The 21,592-nt window shown below is 38.9% G+C and overlaps 1 protein-coding gene across 3 annotated transcripts in view; it reads right to left on the minus strand.

Moving 5' to 3' along the window:
* Nucleotides 1-21,592, minus strand: part of DMD (dystrophin) — a 2,676,723-nt gene that overhangs the window by 35,926 nt on the left and 2,619,205 nt on the right. For all 3 annotated transcript variants that reach the window (XM_058291720.2, XM_023592525.3, XM_058291721.2), the window contains 3 exons: nucleotides 20,485-20,550; nucleotides 19,346-19,411; nucleotides 16,169-16,327 (listed from right to left, as the gene is read on the minus strand). In XM_058291720.2, the coding sequence (XP_058147703.1) occupies nucleotides 16,169-16,327; nucleotides 19,346-19,411; nucleotides 20,485-20,550 (291 nt within the window). The remainder of the gene's footprint in view (nucleotides 1-16,168; nucleotides 16,328-19,345; nucleotides 19,412-20,484; nucleotides 20,551-21,592) is intronic.

The following is a 21,592-nucleotide window of genomic DNA, read 5'->3' on the forward strand; positions in this document are numbered from 1 at the left end:
ACTGAAAGCAGAGAACTGAACAGATATTTGCACACCAATGTTCATAGTGGCATTATTCACAATTGCCAAAGGATGGAAGCAACCCAAGTGTCCATAAACCAATGAACAGATAAACAAAATGTGATATATACATACAATGGAATATTATTCAGCATTAAAAAGGAATGAAATTCTGGTTCACATGGCAACATGGATGAACCTTCAAGACATTATGTTGAGTGAAATAAGTCAGACACAAAAGGACAAATATTGTATGAGCTCAGTGATATGAGATAATCAGAACAAGCAAACTCAAGAATTAGAATCTAGAATATCAGTTACCAGGGGTTCAACTGGGGTTAGGGAATAGGGAGTTAATGCTTAATTTGTAAAGAATTTCTATTTGGTTGATTATAGTTTTAGAAATGGATGGTGGTGATGGCAGAGCAACATTGTGAATATAATTAACAGCACTGAATTATATATGAGAATGTGGTTATAAGGGGAAATTTTAGGTTGCATATATGTTACAAGAAAAAAAGTTAAAAGATAAACCATAGGACTGTACAACACAGTGAACCCTGTTGTAAAGGATGGACTATGACTAGTGATGGAGGAAGAACTATTGACGGATGGTCCCTTGATATTGATGAAAGTACTTACGAACCTTTACTTTTGAAATTGAAACAGCCTAGTATTATAGGGTACCTAAGATTTACCTTCTGAGAGCCTCCTTGTTGTTCAAATGTGGCCTTTCTCTAAGCTGAACTTAGCATATAAAATAAATGTATTACCTTCCCCCCAGTATGGAACATGACTCCCAGGAGATGAGCCTCCCTGGCACTGAGGGATTACTACCAAGCACCAACTACAGTGCCACTGTAAAAAGATGTTGACCAAAATGGGAAAGGGAAAGACAAATGAATTTATATGGCTAAGAGACTTCAAAGTGAGTTGGGAGGTCATTCCAGAGGTTATTCTTATGCATGCCTCAGCAGGATCTCACACTGACTGCTAAAGTAAGTATTGCCTCAAATAGCGGAGACATTCAGACACTATAGGCAGGGCAGGCACCTCAGAAGTTTGGTTCCCTGCCAGAGGGCCCTACTTGGAAGCTTATGCTCCCTAGTGTGACAGAGTTGGTTGGACTCAGGTATGGTTTCCTTATAGATGGCTCTTCTGCACCTTTTATTTGAACATATAGTTAGTGCTCAAGTTGACAGGTGTATGTCCAAAAGATGTAAATCTTTGGGCTGTCCATGTGCCAGATGGTCCCTGAATCTCAACAAAGTTGCAACACCTACGCTACAGTTCACTGGACTCACCCAGGATAACTAACAAGGAGATGATGATGAACATGACCCTCCCAAGGAACAGAGAGAGTCTGCAAGTGCAAGCAAGATACTCCCATCTATCTACCCCATAGGATCTAAGCCCCCTCTCAATTAGAGGTGGAGTGGGCACCACCATCCCAGAATCCTCAGGATTGGGGAATGAACGATGGACTAGAGTAGTCTTACTGGTATTCTACTATAGACTTACTGTGATTCTAGCAATGGAAGAACTTTTATTGTTGATGTGGAGGCAGTGGCCACTGGAGGTTCTGAGGTGAGGGAGAAGGAAAAACAGGTATAATATTGCAACATTTTTGGGCCTTGGGAATTGTCCTGAATGACACTGCAATGACAGATACAAGCCATTATATATTTGGTCATAACTTACAAAATTGTGTGGGAGAGATTGTAAACCATTATGAAAACTATAATCCACACTTAGTGGCAATGCTCCAAAATGTGTTTGCCAGTTGTAACAAATGTACCACACTAATAAAGGATGTTGTTAATGTGGGAGGGGTTGGGAGCGGGGCATTTGGGAATCCCCTTTATTTTTTATGTAACATTTATGTAATCTAAGTATCTTTTTAAAAAACTATATTTAAAAAAATGATGGACTATAACTAATAGTACAATGATAAAAACATTCTTTCATTACTTATCACAAATGTACCATACTAAGCCAAGGTGTTAATAAGAGGGTGTTATATTTGAAAAATATACAACCTATTGTCAACAATGGATTATAGTTACTGTGACAATTATAATATTCTTTCATCAGTAGTAGCAAAGGTACCACAATAATGACAAGTGTTAATATTGGGAATGGTAGATGGGAATGCTGTATTTTTAAAATTTTTCTGTAAATGTACAACTTCTCTAATTAAAAAAAAAGTTTTTTAAAAGATTCTGAGCCCTGAAAGAAAATAGCACAAGAATTAGCAATATTTCCCAAAACAAAAGTTCAATTATTTGAACTTCAGAGAGAACGAAAATTGAGAGTAAGGAAATAGGTCCCTGAATAGGCAGAATAGATGTCATAAAGTCCATGCATTAAATTTTAGGCTTTTGCTCAAGTCTTTTTGTCCTGGATCTAAGCCTAACAAGCCAATGACATATAAGAAAGATGAAATGAGAAGTGTGGGGAGTGGTGGAAGGAGACTACAAGAGAGCGAGCAGGATATGAAAGTGGACAAGGTGACGCTGCATCAAATACAAAGGAGGAACAGATACGGGGCCACTGGGCAGAGGGGCAAATAGTCCTCTGAATTCCAGCCTGTCTGGGCATTATTGTACTGCATCACAATCCAGCATCAGCATTCCCAGAAATCCCTGAATTATCAAGTAGATGTTCAACTAGCTGTCATATCCACTCTTAGAAGGCAGAGAAATGTATATTACCTATTTGAGAAAATTTTCTTTTAAAAATTATATACTTTTTCACACCCACCCAAGATATCCTCACAACTCATTACTCTTCTCAAGTCCTTGCTGAAAAGTCACCTTCCTGACCACCTTGATTTAAACTGCAACCCCACTACTGGCATTCCTCAGCCCCGTTTCTTTCCTAATTTTTCTTCATAGCAATTATCACTTAATATAATATGTAACTAAAGTTTTTTGTTATTATCCATCTCTCCCACACCCAAAGAATATAAGTTCCATGAGGGTAAGGGTTTTTCTGTTTTGGTCACTGCTGTTTCACGGGTGAACTAGGCATGCATTCTTTATTGGATAAAAAAATGAATCAATAAGGGGAAAAATTATAGTGATTGGTCTTCACCACTCAAACAGCACACTAGGATTGGAGAGCTTTTAGAGGTAGGGAAGTCCAGCCCCAGGAATAGTGTCTTTGGAGGAAGCGTGTTTCAATTCTCAGATAACTACAGCAAAATATGAACTTTCATTGTCTGTGGTCAGCAAAAAGCCGTAACATTCTCTGGAGAATAATAATTTTAAGCTTTGTGTGCCTCATCTTGAGTCCCTCACATATAGACTATTCCTTGAGCATTCCTAATAAATTCATCTCAATGACCTATTTTTCACAAACACATGACATGCACTGCTATATATTCTTGCCATACCTGATTCTATGGCTTCCCCTATTATAATGCTAGAAACTACGGAATCATTTATTTAAAATAAGTCCAAGTACTTATACACAAATCTTCATAGCTGCATTATTCATAACCAAAAAGTAGAACTAATCCAAATGTCCATCAATTGATGAATGGATAATCAAAATGTGGTATACCCTTACAATGGAATATTATTCATCAATAAAAAGAAAGGAAATACTAACACATGCCAAAACATGTTGAACTTTGAAAACATTATGCTAAGTGAAAGAAGCCAGTCACAAAAGATCGCACATTGCAGGACTCCATTTATATGAAATTTCCAGAAGAGGAGAAAGTAGATTAGTGGTTGCTAAGGGTTGGGGGGGAAATAAGGGTGACTGATAATGAGTAGGAGGTTTCTTTTTTGGGTGATGAAAATGCTCCAAAATTGATTGTGTGATGATGGTTGCATAACTCTGAATATCCTAATAACTGTTGAATTGTACAGTTCAAATGGGTGACTTGTATATACATGAATTATTTCTTAATAAAGCTGTTATAAAAACATATCTGACCCAGAGTCAAAATCCTATATCTCATAGCACAAAAAAATATTTCCGCAATGAAGAAAATAATCTTCTAATGCTCTCTCCTACTCCTGAGGAATCAAGCTTAAACCTATGTAAACATAAAAGAAAGCTGGTGTATACATGCTTACAGAAGTATATATGAAAACACTTCTCAATAGTTTCAGATGACAAGTTTTTTTAAAAAGCCTAAAAATAAGCCCAGAAAATACTCGTTTGAGTTAACCTAAGCACTTAGTTGTTTTCACTTAGTGGAAAATTGCATCCCAACCTGAAATGGTCTATAAAGGGATTTGGGGGAAGAACAGTAAGAGAAGAAATGAGAAGGAAGAAAAAAAGATTTGAAAATCAACCAACAAATCCATCAGGAAGCTGAGAAAGTCCAAAGGGTATTCATCCATTTGTTTATTCAATACATATTTATATACCCAGCAACTGTAAAGAGAGAGATGTGTGAGATGCTATGCCTTACCCTTGAGGAGCTCACATTCTAGTGTGTGGGATATTATTTTGTACAAATCACGTACTAATGTAAAAGGACTGGGGATTATGCTCACTGGTAAAGCTAAAAATATGGGTTGTTTCTTCCCTTGAAATAATCACTTGGGGTCAGTAGGAAATTACAGGAAAAGAATCATGCGGAGTTATTTACAACCTATACATATTATAGTAGTATTGTAAGGTAATCCAGAATTTGGAAACAAAAGTCAACTTCTAATTGTTTTACAGTAAAAATAAATAAATATAATGAATGGTGTGATGGTTATTTTCATGTGTTCATTTGGCTAGGTTATGGTATCTAGTTGTATGTTCAAGGAAGCACTGGCCTGATTCTTTAAGGTGAAGGCATTCCATAGATGAATTTCCATCTATAGTCAGCTGATTGCATCTACAATTAACAAAGGTGATTGCCCTTAGCAATGAGGGAAGTATCCTGTGACAGTTGGAAGTTCTTTTGTGAATCCCAGAGGATCATGTTCTTAGAATGAATCCATGTTGTGGTTGTGGGGATCTATGGAGTGTGTCAGTGAGGCGTGACCGAAGTTGGGTCTTCACCCTCTTGCTAGGGTTTTATATAAACCGAGAACCGAAGGCAGAAACATACAGAGAAAGGCAGCTGCCATTTTTACCCTGCCATGTGAGAGAGGACTGCAGGATTAGTTACAGCTTGAGAGAGACACAGAAACACCGAGAGACTGGGAGGTTGGTGTCTGGAATCAGCAGAGCACAGAGGCACGGAAAGAGGCCTCTGACATACTGGGCACATGATCAGCTCAAAGCTGAAGAGATAAGCTATGCCATGTGTTTGATTACCCACAGTTTAGCTTCCAGAGAAAGTATTCTAGAGAAAACAGAGACCCAGACTGAGAGCAGCCATTTTACCTTGCCACATCCAGGATTCCAGGATGTGTGAGCATCAGACCTTTGGTGAAAAAACACCTCTGATGATGCCTGATGTGGACATTTTCATAGCTTCAGACCTGAAAGCTTTTACCCCTAATACATTTCCCATTATAAAAGCCAACCTTTTCTGGTGTTTTTCACTGGTAGCTTTAGCAAACCAGATCATCCAACCAGTTGGAGGTCTTAAAATCCAGAACTAAGGATTTCAGATGTCAGAAGAAAAAATTTCTACCTCTCCTTCAGCCAGCCAGCTTCTCCTGGGGAATTCAACTTCACTGGTATTACCAATTTTCAGCCTGCCTTATTGAATTTTGACTTGCCAATCTCCATGGACACATAACTCTTTTTCTGCTCTCTCTCTCTACATATACATATATGTATATATACACACACACATATATATATATATCCTTATTGGTATGTATCCCTATTGGTTCTGTTTCTCTGGAGAACTTTGACTAATATAGATGAGTAAGTAACACATCAAGAAACCATTTCTAATTAGGCTGCTGGTAAGAAATTGGGCATATCTAATTTCAATCACATACACCAGGAAGTCCTTGATCTTCTAATTACACTCTTGCTAGAGGACCAGATCCTCTCCCCAGGCTTCTATCTCCTCCAACATCATGATCCCCTTAAAGTCATTACTCCTAAATCCAGACTTCACAATTCCAGACCTGTCTTTCCAACAGTCTCCTGGATCTCTCCATTAGCTATGGGCTCTGTGAATTGGAACTTGCTAAGGGCCAAGCCACATGAGGCTGACATATTGATCATTCATTCTCTAAAATTTCAGTGCTGGCAAAGGAATCGGCTTCCTCATGTAGCTTTACACAGGACCTACATTTCTTTTAAATTTATATCTTAATCTTACTTTGAGATGAATGCTACAACTGTGCTCCTGTTATAAGATAAAGAGGGAGAAGTAGCTTCCCATGTGTTGATGATATACTGTATTTTAATATCATAATCCATGAATGAACTTAAGCATCTAATTGGCCTTTGCATCTAACTTTTAAAGAAAAGGAAGATTCAACAGTAGTTGTGATAGAAGCAAAAAAAAATTGCTGTCTTTGGTAGACATCCTCCAAAATTCAACTAGTTAACAATTAAGCACTCCATAGTTAATTTTGTCAAGTGTTGGTAGAGATTTCTGTTGGTGGTTTGAAAGCCAAGTTTCTCAGTGTGATGTTTCATAAAAAGAGTACAAAGAATTTTCTATGGTCATGGTTTGATATCTACCTTTGTTGGACTTTCCACACCAAGTCACTGTGCCTCTAAGGTCTATAGGGCAATTGCTTCATTACTAGAGTAAATCAACAGTTACTTTGTGAGAAAAATCTGGACTTTCTCTGTAAGCCTCTTATAACTAGTAGTTCCTCAGACCACCCAGGAAAAACAATGGTTAGGTTCCTCAAATATTTATAGTAGAAAGTCAGCTGTGTTCTCTCCATGCCTGGTTTTCACAGTTTATGAACCTGATGGAATGGTAATCTCCAAGCCCTTTAATCAGAGGTTATCCTGTTGTCATTGTTCGAATAGCAAATTGTATGTAAGAATGACTATCTTAGGGACATGCTATCCATCTACTCTTCTGGGTACCCTAAATTTTATATCTGGATTGCTTTACTCCTGAAGGGTACCATGTATACACACTATTACAGGTCTGAATCTCTCTACCAAATTGTGTTCCACGTTAAGTGTGAGTAACCTTGGGTTAAACAGAGCTAATCAGGTTTCTTCTGGACTCCTCAGTGCAAATCCTAATGTAATCATAACTCTTCAACAGGGAGTGTTTTCAAAGCTCATCTGTCTTTGGAATCATTTTTTTTCTTAGAATATTTCAGAGATATTCTGCAGAACACATTTTGGGCAACCGTGACCTTTATCCTTGGAGAACTGTCCTCATTTCTTTGGTCTTTAATATTAAAGCTTGCAACAATTATCAAAGGCCAGTAGAAACAGCCACACACCATTTCCTTTGGTCTTTGTCAAAAAAATGTTGATAAGGACGCTGGTCAATAGATAACATCAAGGGTAAGAGTGGTTAAGAGTCTAGGACTGTCCGGGTTTGAATCTGGGCCCCATTTCTGGCTAGTGACGTGAAGTGCTCCTGTGCCACTGAGTCCTCATCTGGGAAACCGCTTCTCTTTCATAGGATTGTTGTAAAGATTAAATATAATCTTACATGTTCTCAGAGCAGGTCCTGTCAATGGCAAGCACTCAAATGATAGCTATTATTTTTTGTTTTTATTATTAATATTATGCAGAGCCAGGAAAACTGGGGTATAACCTTAGGAAGTTGCCTGCTTTTTCCATCCAACAGTAAGCAATAGATAAATCACTATATTCCTAGCTGTAGGGAAACTCAAACCAATTTTGAAATTCAGTTATATCAACCGTAAACCAACTATACTAATTCCTACTATGTTCTTATTGCTATGGGTTTTTTTCCCTCCTTGAAAGACTTTTGAAAAGTGTATACATCAAATAATATGAGAAAGTTCTACCTGAACGTTTATGAGCAAATAGAACTCTGGATGACCAAGAGATAATTCTTTCTCTCCATCTGCTGGCCCTTTCCAAATCAATAGCCTTTCCTGTGTGCACTATGTTGTTTTCTCTTTGTTTCTTTAGTCATCATTTCCTAGTTCCTCAACTTAAAAAAATTTCACATCACCAATTCTTCCCTTGCCTCATTCTTTCAGGGCCCTCCCAATTTCTCCATCCTTTCTTCACTCTCCTAAGACAGCCTCAGTTCAGTTCAGAACCTGGCCACCTGGACTGTTCCACTTTCCATCTACCAATCTCCAATGGCTTCAGCTCCCCGTATACTGTCATTTTTTTCCATCTTCCCTTGCTCAAAATACCTTTGTTGTTCAACTGTATATAGGATAAAGCCCAAACTCCTGAGTATGACATATAAAGTCCTTCAAACAGAGGTCTCCTCCTACCATTATCCTCAATCCATGCTCTGGCCACACAACATTACTCACTGCTCCATCTGTCCGGAAAACCTAGCCTTTCCCTCTCTTTTAGCCTGTATAACTCCTATTCAGTCTTGAAGACTCAGTCCCAATGGCCTTTGTGAAGGTCCCTTTGATCCCTCAGACAATTAATCATTCACTTCTATGCTCCCACAGTACTTCTTAGCACAGAGTTATAATTAGTTGCCTATATTTTAATAATTTTTTATTAAATTGTGAGCTCCATGACGACAAGAACCAAGGTTTATTCGTCTTTGTAATCCCAGCATTTTCAAAAACACATTTAGCATTCCGTGACTATTGGCTGGATCAAATGGAGTCACATCCTCAGGCTTGGAATGCAACTAAAGAAAGTTATGGCCACAATTAATCCTACCGTGGCAGGATGGTCTAGTAACGAAACACCAAAAGTAAGATGAGGGTCTCCATGGAAGATCTAAAAAGGGAAAATGAATTCTAAGAACGTCAGCTTTTATCCAGCTGTACCTCTGGGATGTGAGTATTCTAATTACCAGAGGGGTGCTTCAGTATTTCCATAGCAAGAAAGGAACCACTTTCATGACCACACAATTCCCTGCACCAAGATTTTAAGCTCGCCAGAAAACCAATTGATTCTTATTCTGATTTCCAAGATATCTGATTCTAAGACAGGACCCTAGAACAGAGTAATGACTTCAGTTTCTACAAAACGTTTTTGCCCCATTTTCATAGAGTTAGTACTTGTGTATAAAATTCCATGCTGTTCTCAAAAAAGGTTTAAGACAACCTTAATACTCTGACCACAGCAAGACAGTTAGAAAGAGAGATAATCAGTATACAGGGAGAAACAAATCATGATTCGGGGTTATCCATCCATTTCTGTGAACTGAATAGAATGAATTGCTCTCCTCAGCCTTGACTGACTCTAGATAAACTGAAGGAAATTCAGCTATTGGGCTTGTTAATTAGACACTAAGCCTCTGAATCATGGTGACCCTCCACCCTGGCTACCGGTGTTCCCTGAGTAAAGCAGAAGCGGTTGACCTGACTCTCAGTACAGCTTTTTAAATGCAATGCACATGTACTTCAGCTTCTCCTTGTCCTTGCCATACAGGGTATTGGCTGCCTGATTTATGGGGGGGAAGCATTTCCCTTTATCGACAAAAGGCCCTGCAGCCCTTTGTTTGGGGGCCATATTGGCAAGTGAGATGAAGGCAGAGTTTCATGAAATTTGTTGTATCATACACCTTCCCCCATGCCAATTTAAAAAAAAAAACCGTGTAGCTCTGCTGAGAATAGGACTTACTACTTTCTAATGAGGTCTACAGGACATTTTAATTTTAGCATTCACTCCATTATCCTCCCCACCTACCACGTAGCCACTGATTTCAGAGGTCGCCCTTCTCCCCCTGAAGGCCACACCTCCTCCAGTGTCCTGTGCCCTAAACTCCTCTCCCTCCCACCTCCACTGGGAGAGCGCTCCCACCATTTCCATACTCTTTCCCCCTTTTCTTCTGACATATTCCTCCAGCATGTGGAAAATAATTAAGGGTTTTAAGTAAAAAGACCAGGGAGAACACTGCACAACCATCTGTGTGACATATTCCTCACAGCCACAAAGATATTTGCAAATATTTGCATTTGTAGAAATATCTTAGGAAAGATACACAAGAAACCAATAACGGTGGTTGATGCCTGAGTTTGGGCACACCACAGCCAGAGGACAAGGTTGGAGAAAGGCTCCCTTTTCTCTGTATACCTCTTTGAACCCTTTGAGATTTGCATAATGTGCACGTATTACCTATTTAAAAGCAAACGTGATTTAAAAACATTTTAAGGTCCACATCTTCTACAGGTCTGCCAAGCCCAGTTTTCTCCTGCTACACACTCTCTGGGTAGATAAATTCACTCTCACAATTTCAATTACCACCTGTCAGCTGGTGATTCACAAATCTACTATCTCTGACCCACATCTTACTCAAGCTCCAAAGTTCTATTTCTCCCTGATTGCCAGATATTTACACTGGGGTATCTGACAAGGCGCTCAAATTCAACCTCTCCCATGCCCCAGTCGTCATCTTCCAGCTCCTTGACCCTTAACGACCTCCCAAAATACCGAGGAATTAAAGAAAGGGCCTGCTGATAATCCTAAATTGTCAGTCCCAGCTGCAAACAACCAGCATCTCACCTTGCACCTGGCTGATCTGAGAACCATTGCTTCCCTCCCCGTATCCATCCAACCAACCACCAAATCAAACAGCTGTACTCCTCTCCTGGAATACTGCCCAATCTCAACCCATCTTTCCTATCTCCATTACCTTACTTTGGGCCAGAGTCATCTTTTTCCTGGACCTCCATGCTACCTCCTAATTTGTCTTCCGTCTTCTAGCGTTGCTTTTTTCAATGCCATGCTCCACAAAGCTGTCTGAGTGATGTACCTGAGTATTATTACACTAAAAGCAGCCCTCCTGCCTTCCCCCTTGCTTACTCCATCTACCAGGCAAGGAGGAATAAACTCTTCAGTGAGGCACCAAGCCCTTCCCAACCTGGCCTTGCCGGCCTGTCCAGCCTCAACTTTTCCCAGTCCTTGCCGTTTTACAAAAGTCACACGAGTGTTTGCAGTTTCCCAAACCTACTCTGCAATTCCTCATCTTGACACCTGTGGTCGTGCTTCTCTCTTGGCTTGCTCGGAAAGCCCACTAGAGGCTATGAAAATTGGTAACGACCAGACCAGGGCCTAGATCAGGGCCCAGAGCTGGCATGTCATTTACAAGGTAAAGCAAGAGTACTGTCATTTCCAGCTGCTCTGATTCAGGGACTATAAATCATCAATCTAGAATTTCTTTGACTATAATATTAATAACCTTGCATAACCATTGCAGGAATAAAAAGGAATAAGAGGAAACTCAAACTTAGGCCACACAGCATATGGTCAGCAAGACATATGAAAAATACTAAGTACTGAGAATTCCCAGTGTTCCCTGTTTTCATATACTAGCCACTAACAACTTTAACTAACTTTAGACTTTACAGTGAATAAAGTTAGTATTTACTTTTACTCTTGGGAAGAATCCAATCAATTTTCTCTGCAGGCAGCAGAATGAGACTGCATCTCGGTCTCTCATAAAGGCTACCTTCTCATTGTCAGGATCATACCTTGAATTTGAGGGCAAGTCTTAATTCATTTAGACAGTGTGAAGAAAAATACGTCAGGCTTTGGACACTACAGATATTAAGTCAGGAGATTGCAGGCTCTAATCTGTGCAGGGAGAAAAAATAAACCTTGAGTTTGCAGTGATAAAGACACAACGGAGCGAATTCCCAGCATCCAAGTCGTCTCTACAAAATACAGGTAAATCTGAATTATCTGTGGTAATGAGGGAGGGAGAGTATGAAGAAATGAAACATTACAGATTGTATATCTCAGTAATGTCATCAGTCACTCAAATTTATAAGACACTCTCAGGAAAATTCAGAGTCAGATTGAGCTTTTGCTTGGAGCTTTAGCCTTAACTATTTGGCAAAAACCAAGAATCAGAGAACGCCAGTAGGGAAGATATACAGGGCCTGGGATTTGGAAGATGGATTCTTACCATTCTAAATTTATGACAAAGCAATGGTTGGTGTTAAGGCAGTTTGGAAAAAGTGGACGTAGTTTGAAAAGCAAGAATAAGTAAAGTGTTTGAAAGGCTGTTCTTCATAAAATTAGGTTTTTTAAAGAATTTTAGCCAGGAGTGCATGCATGTGTAGTAAAAAGAAAATAAATTCTGCTTCATTTCAATTCATTTGTACATTAATTTATTTGACAAGTATTTATTAACTGCTATCTACAATAACTAGGAAAAAAGGAATTCTAAAGACACCCCTGGGATACATCTAAACTAGTGATTCTTTGTTTTCCAAGGAGATTGTAGGGAGGTGTAACAAATAAGAATAATGAACAGAACTTAATAACGTATCTAGTCAGGAATAGTGGTCTCCAAGAGTCTCTCCTCTGCTGTCATCTGTAGATAAGTCATAGCTATGGAATAAAGGAACACAAAATGCACATAGATACAATTACTACACAGGGGGAGCAGATGTGGCTTAAGCAGCTGGGCCCCTGCCTCCCACATAGGCGATCCCAGGTTTGGTTCTCTGTGCCTCCTAAGGAAGACAAGCAGACACAACGAGCTGATGCAATGAGCAGGGAGAAGATGTGGCTCAAGCAATTGGGCCCCACCTCCCACATGAGAGGTCCTGGGTTCTGTTCCCGGTGCTTCCTAAAAAAAAAAAAAAAAAAAAGGCACACAGACAACAAGCATACACAATGAGCAGACACAGCAAGCAGACAAAACGAGCAGAGAACAACAGACAAGGGAGCCATCTTGGGGTAGGGGGGATAATAATAATTAAACAGCCAAAGGACTTGCAAAAATCTCATTTTTAAACATACTTTCCCATTTTCTCCAGAAGTATGCTTGTATTTGTCAGATCCCACACCACAATTTTGATTTGGTGCTGTTAGGTATAGAGAGAGGGCATTTAATGGGTTCTCTCAGGAGGACAAGAAATGCCCAATTAAGGGCTCCTTTAGTAACATTGAATCCAGGAGCTGTAAGCAAAGATATGGCTCTGAAGTTGCTTGAGCGGAACTATAAGAAGGAAGGAGAGAACAGAGCAAAGGAAACCAGACAGGCTGTTTTCAGGCGGGGAGTTCTGTAGAGACATTTTTTTGGGGATTTTTTAGGAGAGGAAAATGGGGCAAAGGGGAAGGAGAAAGTAGAGAGCTCATCCTGACCTTTTCGTGAAGGTCAAGATAACTCACAGAAAGCCTTAAAGCAACTCCAAATGCCTCATTTTGAGCTCTAAACTGCGCAATGTAATTTTTTTCTTTCTTTCTTTCAGCAAACAAATCATCCCATTCTTTGGGAATGGTTACAGGCCTCTTTCAGAGTACAGTGGATATCACAGGTAGATAAACTGGTTTATTCAGGGACAGTTAGTCCTTAAAATTATTCCCTTGAAAGTAGGTACATTTCAGGGACTATGCCAAGAGCCCACGAGAATATTTATAATACATAGAACGATTCCTCTTCATTGTCTGGTCGAAAGTGGAGTTGGCTACTCTGAGTCAGAAAAACTGGATTTGAATCTGTTTCTGCCACTGGCTGACTGTGAAATTTGGGGCAAGTCATTTGAACCACTGAGCCTGAGTTTCCTAGTATATAGAAAGGAGACAAGCTCTTATTTACTGTGCTTGTCAGAAGATTAAGTGACCTGAAATACATGACAATGAACTGAAAAAAGATAAAATGATATATAAATGAAAGTTATCAATACTCTTTACCAACCCTCCTTGGCCTGGGTGCCATGGTTTGGAGGGAGAGAGTGCTAACTACAAATGAGGCAGGACCCTTAAGCATTGAGCTAAAAAGATACATTACCTAAAAGTGGGAGAACTGACCATCAACAATCATATTCTATAATCCATCTTTACTCCTGGGTAACATCAAACTCTATTTACAATGCCAGTCCCACTTTTTCTCCCTATTTGACTTTGACTCCTATAGTAATCAATAGTAATCAAAGATTTAATACGAATGGATAGCAACGATGAGATTGAGAGAAATGTTTTACCTACCATCATCTTAACTGTCAGTCTTACAAATAAGAGCAGAGATAAAGGTATCAATAAAACGAGCAAAATGTTCAGTATTGTCTCCTGAATGGGAATCAGTCCATAGCCTTGCAGTGTTATTACCTTAGGTTTTCACCAAACATTTACTAAGTGCCCGATAAATGTTTCCACTGAGCTAGGTAGTATAGGGGCATGAAGATGGTTAAGACACAATCCTTGTCCCACAGGCCCTTACCATTTAGTAAGGGGAGGAGAACTGGTAATAGCTGATTTAAAAAAAGGCCAAGTGTCAAGGAGTTCTCTGAGGAAAGGTCAAGGTATTCTGGCATATAGGGAAAAGAGAGATTACTTCCAACTGCAGGGATCTAGGAGGGTTTTTGTGGGAAGAAGTATTTTAAGCAGGGTCATGGGTTGGTGGAGATGGCAGTGGAGGGATGAGGGTTAGCAGCTCCACTGAGAAGCAAGCTTGAGCTTGGCCCAGGAAGTGGGTAAGAGCAGGATGTACTCAGAAATACTAGCTACAACAGAACACAGGGAGTACCGAAGAAGATGATGTTGAAAAAGCTGGTCGACTCCTCTTGACATAGAGGTGCAATGGACACAACCAATCCAATGTCCACATAGAAGAGATGGCATTGCAATGGGAAAAGTGGACATAGTGGACGAAGGGTATGGGGAAAGGCAGGAAGAGATGAGAGGTGGAGGCGTCTTTGGGACATGGAGCTGTCCTGGATGGTACTTCAGAGGCAATCACCGGACATTGTAAATCCTCACAGGGCCCACTGGATGGAATGGAGGAGAGTATGGGCTATGATGTGAACCAATGTATATGAGGTGCAGAGGTGCCCAAAGATGTACTTACCAAATCCAATGGATGTGTCATGATGATGGGAACGAGTGTTGTTGGGGGGGGGGGAGAGGGGGGGTGGGGGGATGGGGTTGAATGGGACCTCACATATATATTTTTAATGTAATATTATTACAAAGTCAATAAAAAATAAAAAAATTAAAAAAAAAATAAAGTTAAGATGAACAGTGAAAAAAAAAAAAGAAAAAGCTGGTCGAGAGAAAACTGTAGAAGGTTTTGAATACTCAGCTGAGGAGCTGGAATTTTTTTTTCTGGATGAGAAATCCAGTGAAGGAAGAATGCCATGATGAGTCTTAGAGTCAGTGTGGAGAATTTATTGAAAGGTAGGAAAGAGACTAAAGGCAAGCCAACCAGGTAAGGAGCTATGGAGATAGTTGAGATTAGAGGTATCAAGAGCTAAAGATAGGCAGTGGCAGCAGAAAGCAATGCGTGAAAGGCAGTTTGCTTTATCTTGAGGTGACATGCTCCCTGAGGGCACTGGTCTCTGACATACTGTGCTGCCTAGATTAAGAGGTCTCGGTGCCTTGGGCTAAACCAAAGAGATGAAAGTCTTCAAGTCCCACAAATCTGAGAAACTGCTCCTTTAAAGACTTGCCTGGTGGCATTTATGTGAAGAGAGCACACTGTGAGTTAGAAATGATCATGAGCAAAAGCTTTCTTAACCAAGGGACCTGTGTCACAGTAAATGTAAAACAAAAGTAGAAGTCCAGTGATTTCTTATTATTCTGACACCACACGATACCCCAGATTTTTAACATCTTTGTCCTCTCCGTAGTAATTGTGAATTTTCTTTAGCCTTTTACTTCTACAATTTCTACTATTTTTATGTGAACATTATTTGCAGGTGATGATAGGCAATTGGAATTCTCACTAATCTGCTATGACAGTGAGCATAAGTAATGATTTCTACATTTAAATAAAGGAAAATTAGAGAAGTCATTTATTTCCAAAAATAACCAAGCCAATGAGCCTACTTTCTTACATGCCATGAGAGAGATATGGCCAAACATATGTACAAATCATATAATCATAAAATTAAATGACCTGCTTTTTTCTTATACTCTTGTCTCAAATAAAAAAAATGATAACCTCTGAAATACATGCAACAAATCAGCATTGATTCCTTTGACACCTAAAATATGAGTTCTTAGTTATACTACTGCATTCATTTTCTTCTTTCAGGTAACAAAAAAAAAAATAAGTGAATCTGTAAATGGAGCTAAACAGGTTATGTTAGAAAACAATTAAGACACAAAATGACTCTAAGTGAAGATTCCTAGCACTTTTTCTATATGTGCAAGTGTATGCAGTCTGCATACCAATGACAAAGCTAGAAAGAAAACTCACCTGTTTTCTTCCTCAAGATCTGCTAGGATTCTCTCTAGCTCCCCTCTTTCCTCACTCTCTAAGGAAATCAAGATCTGGGCAGGACTACGAGGCTGGCTCAGGGGGGAGTCCTGGTTCAAACTTTGGCAGTAATGCTGGATTAACAAATGTTCATCATCTCTGGAAAATAAAATCAAAGGTTTTGGTTTTTTCCCCCCTTATTTTGCTTTGGGGGTCAGGGACTCGGGTGTGTACTTAAAAATCTAAACATTTATTTGCTCTTAACAATTAATTAGACCTTTCCCCCTGCTTCTAAAGACATTTGGATACTGTTCCAGTTGGGTCTACCATCCTCCTGTTGACAATTCAATTGAATTTGATTGGCCTATTTACACTGGTAAATGAAAAGGCAGAATTACAGAAATACTGGGACTCTATGTCGACAGTTTAACCAATAGTTAATAAGTAGTAAAAGACATCATAATGGCTGTATTATGCTTTTGCTACCAAGCATGTCAAGGTACTCTATTCACTAACCCACGCTACTGCTGATATTGACTCAGAAAAAACTGCAGCCCTTAAAATCATAGAGTAAATATTTTCTTAAGTGGAAGGAAATGGAACCGAAAGTGTTGCCTCACTAAGCCAGTTTTAACTTTTAAAAGTCACAGAGGCAGGACGGTAACAATAATTAAACTGTAGACAAATGATTGTTTCATGCAATTACTGTTTGGATAGAAAAACAAATATTTGGGGAAAAAATTAAAGAGACAGATTAAAAGAAGACCAAAGAAATCATTCCTTACAATAGTTCATAAGGACTAATCCTGGAGGGGAAAAAAAGTCAAAGGCTTATACTTTGGAAAGCAGCTGCACTCTTTTCTGGAAACATAGAACACTCTGGAACATGGGAGAAATTATTTTCTAAATGCACTGCTCTATGGAAGTAGGTCAAGTGGTTGAGCGCCTGCTTCCCACATACAAAGTCCCGGGTTTGATCCCTGGTACCTTCTAAAAACAAAAACAAAACAAGAAACAAACAAAAAACCCAAACCAGGGGCACTGATGTAACTCAGTGGTTGAGTGCTGGCTTCTAACATATAAGGTTCAAGGTTTAATCCCTGACCCCAGTACCTCAAAAAAAAAGAGGCACTGCTCCAAGCTTCTGAAAGACCTGCTTACCTCCAAGCTATATAAGAACTTCTTTTTTTTTTAAAAAAAAAGGACGTACCAGGGATTGAAAACCTGGGACCTCATGTATGGGAAGCAGGCACTCAGCCACTGAGCTATACCCGCTCCCCATCATTTTGTTCTTAATGAGAAGCTGAAGCTCTTTGTGGTCAGGTAGCATTAAGGTGATATTTTAAGATTCCTGTCCCTATACCCACTTAATTTCCTCATCTCCATGTCTTCTACATTAAAGAAAGAATTTTGCATATTTAGGGGGAAAAATCCTCCTGATGTAAATTATTTTCGTCTGCCGAGCTAGGTAACTGGTTGAAAAAATGAAGAGTCAACTAAAACTAATTACTGGGTTTTAAAAACAATCATTTAAGTGTTATGAACCAATCCACCAAATCCCTTCCCCACTCCTCTACCTGCCACTAAAAATCATGACTTTATCATCCAATAATGAGTTGAAATGGATTTTATGTCCTCAGAATGAGCTAAAGCTAAACTTCTTTCAAATAGAAAACAAAAGCAGCTTTGCCACCTAATTTATTATTGCTCTTTCCAAATTCTGAAATTTTCTTGCTAGATCTTCTCATGTTTAATTATAATATACAGTTGTAATTAAACTTCTCTTAGGCAGGAAATGAGTGGCAGCCATTGTTAGGTCAACACAACCTGACTTAATTTGAACGTGGTAGGGCTTCTAATATCACAACCAGTGACTCAATGAAGCAAACCATTTAAGTCACTTCCATTTGGTTGATTCTTCAGCTACATGCCTTCCCGTCAAAATATTTTATTAATACCACTAATACTTTTTCCCATAGCTACAAAGGAGGACGCACTACAGTTATGTTTGGGAAAAGGCTGTTTGCTGTGTTTTAAGTAACTAAGTCATAGATTGACTGAGTGTAGATTTCATTCTTCATTATTATCTTGATGATTTTTAGGTATCAGATGAGATGGTTATTCTACTGTCCTGAACAACTACTTATACATAAATGCTACTTTGCTACTATCTCTCTTCAAGCCAGTCCAAAAGAAGGTCCTTTTCTCATCTGACTGTGACTTTGGGTTGCCATACCAATTATACATGATAAATTGACCATTTCCCCCTTTGTCTAGATTCTCCATGGCAAAGTGGTGAGACAGCACTTATCAAACTAAAATCATCACTGTACTTTGGCTGGATTTCTTCTCTCTCAATTCTCTACTCAGTTGGCAAGTCCTTACTTTTTCCTGCATATTAGCTCCTTAATCTGCTCCTTCCACCTCAGGATCAGGCCAGTGTTTCTTGGTTATGGCAAAATTCCTCCATGCTCCTCACTGTGAACGCTGCCCACTCCATAATGAAGCCTCAATTTCCCTGCCATAGCTGTGCTCTCTGCCACTTTTAGCACCACTCTATCTTCTTCCTTAAAATTCAACAGGACTGGCTTTTCATCCCACTAACAAACTGCGACCTGAATCTCGACTCCCTCCTCTGAAACCCTTCACAAGATTGCCTCCCTTGATTTACTTCACGAAGATGCCAAGTCACAGAAATCTACTACTTTGGCTCTCTGAAGGAAAATGACCACTCACCTACTATCTGGCAATTGCAATACAACTATACCAAGGTTACATTTCCACTACCCATGAGTAGAGAAAATACTACCTAGTCATCACTTGAAAAATTAAGATTCAATCTTTTAAAATATCTAGCAGGTTTTGTCAAAGATGAAGCATTTAATGTAATTTACGTATTGGGGACTCTGCACTCTGTTGGTAATATGGGATCATATAAGTTTTAAAAAGAACAAGGCAAACTATTTTTGCTACTCCAGAATGCCAATAATGCTGGAATTTGGATGAGCTCATTCTGTGCCAGGTTGTTGAGCAAAAGAAAAAAAAGTAAATGAATGGCTCCTTGAAAGATCAAATGGATCTGTTGTTCATTCCTATATCCTATGCTACCCTACCTCTAAATCCCTCAAAGCAATTTCATCTTCAGGAACATTTTGTAAAAAGAGATGGGATACTTACATGCTCTCATTAGGAGAGATGCTATCATTTAGATAAGATCCATTGCTGTTTTCCATTTCTGCTAGCCTGATAAAAAACGTAAAAGCTCATTAAAACTTATGTGACTTCTTAGAATCTATTCAAGACCTAATCGAACATTCCTGAAAACTAAAGGATAAATCATGTCAAGAGGAGAAAGGAATCCTTCAAACTGAAGGATGTGTGTGTTGGCCTAACCATTTGAGGCAATGTGCAGCTTTACATTTATGCTATAAATTCTAAAAGAAGTTGTAGTTTGGCTTTGTTTTATTTTTCCACAGATTGATCTTCCTTTCACTGAGAACAGGCCTTTGTCTTCACAAGAAAAGCTTCCCTAGCCACAAACACACTCCTTGCCTTACACTACCCCCTTGTCTTGAAGACAATTCATGCTTTCCACAGACGACAGACTTATGTAGCTAGGCTAAGGCTTTCCACGGTTGATAAACATATTCAGCAGTTAGAATATTGATAAAGGATGGATTCACACTAGAGCTCTCTAAACATTCTGCCACCAATTTTTACCTTTAAAAACCTCCTTCACCTCAGATAATATAGTATTTTTACCAAGAAAAAAAGTTAATCAAACTCTTACAAATGTATTTAAGATATTATACAATTAGTAATTTCATTTCTTAGGGATAAAAATTATCGCAAGCACAAAGAAGCTGGGACAGAAAGTTCCAAGGATTAGGAAAAGTAATCATTCTCTTCGTCACAGCACATGTACAGTCAACGCACAAATGGAAAGCCAAGGCTTTCATATTCTCCACATAATATCACCACCATTTCTTCATGTGTTAATGTCTGGTCCAGCAGTTTTCTAAACTTAGGAGATTTCTAAGCCAATTTATTAAATGTGATCAGTATAGAAAACATAACAAGGCTACCAGAAAAATTTAAAGGCCAGGGTTGGGGAAGGTTGTTCTGGACGAATGTTTTCACTGGTGTCCAAAAACAACATGCAGTGGAATGGCATGCACGTTAGGGGGCAAGTTGATTAGTAGAAATCAGACAAGATTGGAGAAGAAAGAAAATAAATGTTTAAAATTATTATAGGTTAGCTTTCCTTGGTTAGTTATTTCAATCAATATTTGCCTGGCATTCAACTAGTCTCATACCTGCTAGCATAATGTTCAATGCGTGAATGAGTATCATCGTGTGAAAGCTGAGGGGACGAGGCAGGCCTATAAGGCAGAAAATGTGATTAGTCATAGATACCATCCATTAATGGAGAAGAAAAAAACCCACCACACAGTTATGTTATATACATGGCCTAGAATGCTTCTATTCTGATTCTGTGGCTAATGTACACATTTAGTTGTTCCTCCATCTTATCTATCGTCACGTATTTTAAATCCACGTTTGAGGGATGATTTCTGACATTTTTTTTTCCTCAAAAGCCATTAAGAAAGACCAAAAACTTCTCTGGAAAAGTTTTGATAATAGAAAAAGGTTGGGGGAGACAATTTCTACAAAGCATTTTGTCCTCCTACTTTATAATTTCTCCTAGCCTACAGTTCTGAAATCATGTTACCACAATGTGGTTTACAATTTTAAATAGTTTACACTAGTGCCATTTATTAGCAGCTTTCTCACTGAATGGAAACTGGGCATTTGCCTACTACATTAACAGTCAAAAATTTTAGTTTCAGAGAGGTCACTCCAGTCCCTGACTTTTTAAGTGTCTGTGTATCAAGATGGCTTGGCTGGGCAATTTTGTAAAGAAGGAATAAATCCACCAATTTAGCAGCAGGACCATATAACTACTTATAGAATCAAACAAATACGATCTTAGAGATTATATTGTGACGCTTTAGAAAAGTATTGCCGAATTCAATAGGTGTCAACAATATGCAAAATATTTCTTATTAGGGATACTGGGTACCAACATATAGAGGGGGAAATGAGAGACAAATTAGCATGGATAGTCTGTGTACTCTTGGGGAATAAAAACCTACTGGATTGTTGCTTTTTGTGGTTGTTTTTGTTTTTGTTTTTAGCTCCCAAGGCTAGAATTTTAGGAGTGTTAACATTTTCTTAGCCTTTAAATCTGATCTATTGAAGTTTTTATAGTGTCATTTGGATAAACCTTAGAAAACAAGTCCATCTGTTCTGAAAACCAGTTTGGGCTTGTGCTTTTTATTTTAATTGGAATCGGACAAAAGGTCTCTTCCATTTCTCTCCTGACACAGAAAGCCCTTAGGTAAAGGCAAGAATCCAAAAGTC

The sequence above is a fragment of the Dasypus novemcinctus genome, chromosome X, assembly GCF_030445035.2.
Source record: "Dasypus novemcinctus isolate mDasNov1 chromosome X, mDasNov1.1.hap2, whole genome shotgun sequence".
NCBI classification, from domain to species: domain Eukaryota; kingdom Metazoa; phylum Chordata; class Mammalia; order Cingulata; family Dasypodidae; genus Dasypus; species Dasypus novemcinctus.